Below are 7,652 nucleotides of genomic sequence, written 5' to 3' on the forward strand. Positions count from 1 at the left end.
CTGTGAATGAAGACTGACATCATCTGCTTCCCAATGTGAGTAGACAGTGCCATCTGCCTGAGCCCTGCTCCTCTACTACATCCAAGGGCAGTTAACCCTGACCTTCATACATCCTCCTGATGAGCTTTTTGCCTCTCTTTATAGCCGTGCCAGAATTGCCTCTAAGACTGCTTTTCCCCAAACAAATTGCTCCAGGAATTTTTCCTTGTAGGAACACAGTTTATTTTTTGTTTTGTTTTGTTTTTTGTTTTTTCTAATTATGGTGACTATTGAGCCTCAGGATGCTTCTTTGGATAGACACTTTTTTTTCTAGGGGACTTGAGGCTTCCAAGAGAAGATAATTTTTCATATCCTAGTCAGATGAAAATGTAGTGGAGAAGACTGTGGAGGTGATTTGGTGGCGCCTCCCAAACAAGTCATTTGTCTTGTCTCTTGTCAGTGACTTGGAGGAGCGGTATTTGTGGAGCAAGTGACTTGAACTACTGACCAGTTACCTGGCTGATAAGTGTAGCCAAATCAAATGGCATGGATAAGGTGGAGGTGGGAGGTGTGTCTTCACTTGCTAGGAAACTACATACAAAATCCTGAATTCAATTCCTGACTCAGAATACTGCTCTACAGCACAGGCTTTTAAACATGGTGAGCCAAGCACCAACCTTCTATTCCTGGCATGGAAATGGCACCCCTGTGAAGAGACTGAGGGTGGTAGATTTAACTTGGTTCCTCTCATCCTCCCAGGATGTGGGAACACAGTCTTGACAGCTGCTGATATTTTAAACAAGAAAGGAGGCCACTTAATCCTGATACATCCCCAGAACAGGGATGAAGCGCCAGCACCAGTGGCTAGTCCTGAGCTTGGGCAGGCTTTCCTCTCTGGCATGGCTGCCTGCTGAGGGTGCTCCTCTCTGAGCCTCACAGCGTCACAAGCAGGGCCAGTTACCACACTCAGCTCCCTCTGCAGATTTGGTTCCTTTCCTCCAAATCCTGAGGCCAGGGACTAAGAAATCTGAGTTTTGGGTGGAGGACACAGGAACCAGTCACTAATTACGGCACCAGCAGCCTGACTCAGTTTTTCCAGGCCATCTCTTTTGACTGGCTGAAGCCATCATTTATAACCTGTGCAAGGACGTCAGGCCTGGACTGAGAAGGTACAGGATAGAGGTTGAAGGAGGAAGATGGTCTTGGAAGCTCTGGGGGAGGGGACTGCAGGGTTCCTTCTAGCGGAGAATGCACACAGAAAGAAAAGACAAGAATCCAGGGACAGGACCACACTGGCAAACTTATTTCACATTTTAAATAATAATCTTTGCTTTATCAGAAGATCTTCTTTAGAGGAAAACCCCGCTCTGAAAATTGATCACTTCTGCAAGATTGCCTTGGGTACCTTCTTAGCCAGCCACCTGAGGGGACCTAAAACTCTGCTGCTATGTGCTATGCTTGAGCCCAGGTTGGTTGTGGTGGGGCATGTCCCACTCACTGCAGGGCTCAGGATTTCTGGGAACTTTGCTGTGGAGGCCCATCCTTGAGAAGGAGAGTGCCAGGGTGCCCTGAGTCTAGTAACTCTTAGGATGGCTGCTGTGCCATGCCATATCCACCCCACTGCAGAATCAGAGAAGGGCAAGGAGATGGCTGGGGAAGACGGGAATGAATGTTGGCCTTAGGGAGCCCATGAGGATCCCCACGTCTTTTTGGACTATAGGGATCTCAAATGGCTAAATCTGAGTTGAAAATAAAGTGTGTGTGTGTGTGTGTGTGTGTGTGAGAGAGAGAGAGAGAGAGAGAGAGAGAGAGTATATAGAGATAGATATGTAAGTAGGTAGGTAGATAGATGGATGGATAGATAGACAGATGGATAGATAGAGACACTGTTGGAGAGGGTCTGTGACTATAAGCTTTTCTAGTTTGGGGGGAGTACAGGGGTCAGTCTGCTGCAATTCTCAAGAAACACCCTCTGTAGCAAAGTCCTCTAGGTCATCGGTGGCGATAATGCTTAGGCTTGGAGCTTCTGCGCTCTCTTCCTCTGGACTATGAAGAGGGCCACCGGAGTGCTGGGCAGAGGCATGCTGGGTGGACTCACCCAGACGTTCAGGGGGAGGCTGCAGCCTAGCGCCCTGGGAACTCTGGGGCCTGTGGCCAGAACCCTGCCTGAGAAAGGTGGGAGCTGCGAGCTGAGAGGAGCAGCGCAGAGGCATCACGGAAGTCACCGGCACTGGCTGGAAGCCAGGGTACAAAAGGTAGGGAGCAGCCAGGGCATCCTGCAGAGGTGGCTCCTGGGAGGACTCCTCCGAGGATGGGACGGAGACCTTGACATATTTCCCAGTCTCGGGGTCATAGAAAGTCTTAATTTTCACTTGGAGAGGCACATCAAAGACAAAGTACTGTCCCGACTGGGGATCCTGGAGCACCTTCTGTGTGGAGGGGTAAGGAGGCAGAGGCGTGAGGGACTGGGGGCCCCAAGGCCGCCTCCCAGAAGGCTCCCAGCCACAGGACACCGAGTGGCGGTGCATGGGCGGGGGCAGGGAGCGGACGACAGGGAACCTGGGCCGGGCCCCCTTTCCCGGAGACGCAGGCCTCCGCTCTGTCCCCAGCGTGTCTTCTGTGAAGGACCTGCCCTCCCAGGCCTCGATGTGTTTCTCGGGCGCCTGGTCGCCCTTCCTTCGTTTGCTTGCCAGCTTCTTGGCCCGCCTCAAGGCCTTTTCAGTCTTGGGCGGGACTGCAGGGGGCTTGCCTGTCGCCGCCCTCTCCGGCGGAGCAGGTGGCTCGGGTTTCTCAGCAGCATCAGCCAGCAAAGCACCTCTCGGGGAGAGGGTCCTGAGGTCTGCCAACCGCTCAAGTTGGGGATCGGAGCCTTCAGCTTCCCATGTGAGGCCATGTGTCATGTCCTCCCTCCGGGAGAGCCTTGTAGAACACGGACTGGTCCAGGGGCTGGGGCCCAGAGGCTCCCGGCGGCGCAGCCCCTGTTCCCCAGCGGCCTGGGAAGCTTCTTCCCAAACACTGCTGGCCACAGGCGAGCAGGTGCTGCTTTCTCCCAGAGAGCTGGGGTTGGGAGAAGTCGCCGCCTCACTGGGGACCAGCCTTCTTCCTGAAGGTCCTGCTCTGGGGGCAGACAAAAAGTGGCTTTGGAAATCTTGTTCTTCCCAACAGGCCTGGGGCGGCAGGGAGTGGGGCGAGGCTTCGAAGTCATCTGGGGGTAAAGCGATGGTGGGGACATGCTGTAGCGCAGCCAGCTTCCTTGAGTCTGCAGATCTGCTTTTCTTATCAGGCGCGGGAGCTTCGCCCGCTGTATCGGGGTGTGGCTTAATCCCGTCCCCCTCTTCCACCAGAGGTAGAAAGGAGGAACTCCCCTTCCTGGCTCGCTGAGAAGTCTCATCCTGGGCTGAAGTGTGCACCAGGTCCTCCTCCACGCCCTTGCACTCTACACACTTCTGCTGTGTGCCTGGCAAGTCATTGGATAACGGGGTGTTAGGCATCTCCTGGCTTTCTGAGGCACAGAGGCCACTAGCATCCTCTCCCCACGGTTGCCTTGGTAATTCACTCTCTTTGCGTCCACCACTAAGCGAGTCCTCGGAGGACACTGTCCTCAGGAGAGGCAGAATGATAGGTTTTATGACTGGCGTGGCTCTGAGCGTGTTGTCTTTAATTGGGAACAGTCTGTGCTTGTTGGTAGAAGCAGGCGAGGGGGTTGAGTCCTTGGCATGGGAAAGAGCTGTATCCTTGTCAGCCCCCATCCAAGAGCCTCTGACATTGGCTTCCTCCATGGATGCCTTCCTGGGTCTCCCTCCTGACCAACCTTGTGCTTTTCTCTCCATTTCCTCCTGTCTGTGTTCTTCCACACCTACATGTCCACTACTCCAGGCACGCTGCTGTGACTCTTCCTTCTCCACCATTGTCTCCTTCTTTTCCTTCTGCTTGTCACCTGCACTCACATGACTCTTCCTGTCTTCCCGAGGGCCTTCTGTTAACCACACCTTCTGCTGATCATCAAAAGAAGCAAAGGATTGATCTGAAGAGCTGGTGCTGAATTTAGCCTTTGTTTGGAGGCATGGAGTAAAATCAGATTGGCTGTCGCTGTAAAACACATCCTCCTCCTCAGGGGAAAGCGGTCCTGGGGAGAACTTCTGGCTCAAGGGTAGGTTCTGGAGCCCCGCTTCTTGCTCAGGCTCTGTCTCTTGGGAGATGGATCTCGAGAGCCCATTCTCCAGATGGTGGGGCTTCATTTTCTCAGTAGACTGTCCTGTTTCAGACTCCTGGGTGCAGAGTTTTAGGGAGAGATGTTTCCGGGGAAGGTGCTCCCTGGAGTCTGGATGCCAACCACTCCCGGAAGGACCCTGCTCTGCCTCTCCCCTGGCATCTTCCTTCTCATTACTGCTCCTTTCTGCAGTCTCCCCATTGACACTGAAGTGGCTTTTGGAGCTAGCTGAAGGTGAACTGAGGGTCAGGTGGCTGTCCACAAAGGACTCGCTAGAGCTGATAGCAGGATCCTTCTGGGTACTGCTGTGCAAAATGCTGGGGACATCGGCTGGCATCTCCTTCAAAAGCTCAGTGGGAGGGATTTCTTCAAGCCCGTTGGGAAGGGTGACCCCGTTGCTCACAGGTTCTTGCTTGCCATCAGGCTTACCTCTGCTTTTCTCATCAGAGCTTTTTAAGAGAGGCAAGGGGCTGTATGTACTCTTGACACGCTTCCTAACATCTTTGAGGTTGAACAGCAGGCTGGGTGCTTTGGATTTGTAGCTATCCCGAGACTGAGCCTCGTTGGGCTCCTTCTCCTGGTATCCATTCAGCTGTCCTGGAGAGGGTGGGCTGATTTCCACTGGTTGGGTATCTGAAGATTCCAGGATATGCTTGGTGGATATAATGGGGGTGAGGAGTTTACTAATGTTAAAAGGGGGACTGTAATGGTCGTTGGAATCCTCTGGCATGTCTGAAACGCCATTTTCTGGAAGTTGACCCTGAGGGTTGAGCTTTGAATACAGAGGTAGGCTTCTCCTATTGGGCTGTTTCTTGTCTTCCAAAGTACCGTGCGGACCGTCTGTCCCTCCTTTGCCAGTCTTTGGCTTCCTCCATGGGGGCTGACTCCGTTTTACCTTAGGGTCAATCTGTGAAGCATTTCCCTCTACCGGAAATACCTGGGATCCTGGATCCCTGGCACACCAGGCTCCAGATGTGGCCTGAGTCCCTGATGCAGGTCTGTTCTCCTCCTGGGCACAGTTAGGCCGGCCCTGGCAGGGGGAGACTTTGGGCTCAGCAGGATAGGGCTCCTTCAACAAGGGCATGTCCTCATAAAGTTTGGGAGCTTTGCTTTCTGGGGTGGTTTCAGCAATGTCCTTTCTTTCCAGGAGCTTTGGTTGGTGGGTGTTCCATGACTCAAAAGCACTGTTTTCACTGTGCAGGAAAGTTCCCCTGGGAACCCACTCCTTGCCTTTTCCTGGCTCAGCTTTGGCTGGCTTGAGAGGCGGAGAGGGAAACCTTGGCTCAAATGAGCCAGCCGCATGATCAGGTGTCCGGAGCAGGCTGCCTGAGCTGTGACAGGCTATTTCTGGGTTCTTGGGAGACTCTTCTTCTCTAGGGTTCCTGCCAGGCTGGTGGCTGCTCTTTTGAGTGTTGGAGACTTCAGCAGGTACCCTCCTAACAGTCAGAAAGGCAGAGTCGAAGCAGAAGTTGACACCGCTTTCTGGGGGAGGTGCAAACTTGGGGGGATTTTTTAGAGCTGGAGGCTTGCTGGGAGGAGGCCGGCTGTCACAAGGTTGAGTCTCAGTCCTGTCAAAAGATCTGATCAGTGATGAGACTTTGGAGATGGGCTTGCTGCAGCTTCTCAGGCCAGAAAGGGGCAGCTCCAGTCTCCGCTGGGCTTGTGTTAGTGGGGGACTGTGTTTGGGGTACTTTTCTTCCCCCTGAACATACTTGGGTTGCTGTTGAAAGGTGGCTGCCCAGCCAGAATGCTCTGTGCCTTGAGATGGAAGCTGGCTCCAAATGCCACTTTTCCTGTTGTTGTGGCTCACTGCTTCCTGGTGGAAAGTCCCCAGTGCCTGGCCGGTGATATCTGGGGACAAAGCCAGGTCAGAATCATGGAAGGATGTGTCCTCTGAGATGCACAAACTCCGGAATGCCCGGTCTGTGAGGTTGCTCACCTCTCTGTCTGCATCATCCAGCACACTGCCAATGCTGGAGGTATCACTGAACCCATCTGTGCACTTTTTGTTCCCCTGCATAGTCTGTTGGCTTTAGCAGGACTATCTCTGTCAGCTGTTAGGTGCTGTCTGGTAAGAGTCTGGCAAGAGTTCACAGAAACAACCTATCACGGGGTGGAGCTTCGTGTCGACCAGTAGCAATAGCAAAATGAGGATTTTTTTTTTCTCTGTAAAAGAAAGAAGTACATGGCATGAATAGAATACCCAGTTTAACCGATCTATACAAGTGCTACATGTCAGTCTTAAATAGATAATAGTGTCTGTGTGTAGTTAATTTCATGTGTCAACTTGACTAACCAAGTGTACTATTCCTGGTCACTGCTCTAGATGTTGCCATGATGGTATTTCTCAGATGTGATTAGCATTAAAATAAGTAGACTTCGGGTAAAGCAGATTATCTTGTATAACGCAAGTGAACACCATCTAATCAGTTCGAAGCCTTAAGAAAAGGATGATTGAAGTGACAAGCCACAAATGACAAAATACCTGGGTATGATTACATCGAACTAAATGACCTTTCTGTAGCAAAGGAAATACTTCACAAAATAAAAAGGCATCCTCTTTTTATCTCCTAAAGGGTTAGCATCTAAAGTACATAAGTAATGCCTATAACTAAATAACAAAACCCCAAAATCTCAAAACAACAAAACCCTAAAAATCAAACCCAAAGAACCCAATTAAAAAAAATTGGGAAAGGAAGCTGGGTGTGATGGTGCACGCCTTTAATCCCAGGACTTGGGAGGCAGAGGCATGTGGATCTCTGTGAGTTCAAGGCCAGCCTGGTTTACATAGTGAGTTTCAGGACAGCCAGGACCATGTAGAGAGACTATGCCCCCCCCCCCCCAAGCAAACAAAAACAGAATAAAACAACAGCAAAAAAAGGAAAGTAATTTCATAGGTATTTCTCCAGACAAGCATTTAAACAGGTACAACAACAGGGGCTCCATACCACTGTTTAGGAAGTACAAGTTAAAACCGTACTGAGAAACTAGGCCTGTTAGGTTAAATAGTAAACAAACCAACCAACAAGAGCAAAAGCGGGTATGTAGGGAGACCGCAGGTAAAAGTACATGCTGAGTTCGGTCCCCAGGACCCATGGTGAAAGGAGAGAGCCGACTCTCACTAGTTATCCTCTGACCTCCATACCCAAAACATGGCATGTGCATAGCTATACAAACACACAGTGCACAAAATAAATAAAAAGAAAAAAACTGTGAAAGAAAGCCCCCTCCCACTGTTGGCAAAAGTGTAGATTAGAGGCTGGAGAGATGGCTCAGTGATTAATTGTCCAGGTTGTTCTAACTGAACTGAGCCTGGGTTTCTAGCACTCACAGGGCAGCTCACAGCTTCCCCTAACTCCAGTTTTAGGGATCTGATGCTGTCTTCTGAGAAGCATATACAAGACGTGCATACAGGTAAAGCACTTAAAATAAAACAAATACTTTAAAATGTAAATTAGTCTAT

At 51.0% G+C, this 7,652-nt stretch overlaps 1 protein-coding gene across 1 annotated transcript; it reads right to left on the reverse strand.

Annotated features, from left to right (window-relative positions):
• Positions 1-1,937: 1,937 nt before the first annotated feature.
• CUNH10orf71 (chromosome unknown C10orf71 homolog) lies at positions 1,938-6,209 on the reverse strand. The gene has a single exon (XM_055612210.1). It carries the CDS (start codon positions 6,207-6,209, stop codon positions 1,938-1,940), a length of 4,272 nt encoding a protein of 1,423 aa, XP_055468185.1.
• Between the last annotated feature and the right edge of the window lie 1,443 nt (positions 6,210-7,652).

The sequence above is a fragment of the Psammomys obesus genome, unplaced genomic scaffold (genome assembly GCF_907164565.1).
Source record: "Psammomys obesus unplaced genomic scaffold, mPsaObe1.curated_primary_1811, whole genome shotgun sequence".
NCBI lineage: Eukaryota > Metazoa > Chordata > Mammalia > Rodentia > Muridae > Psammomys > Psammomys obesus.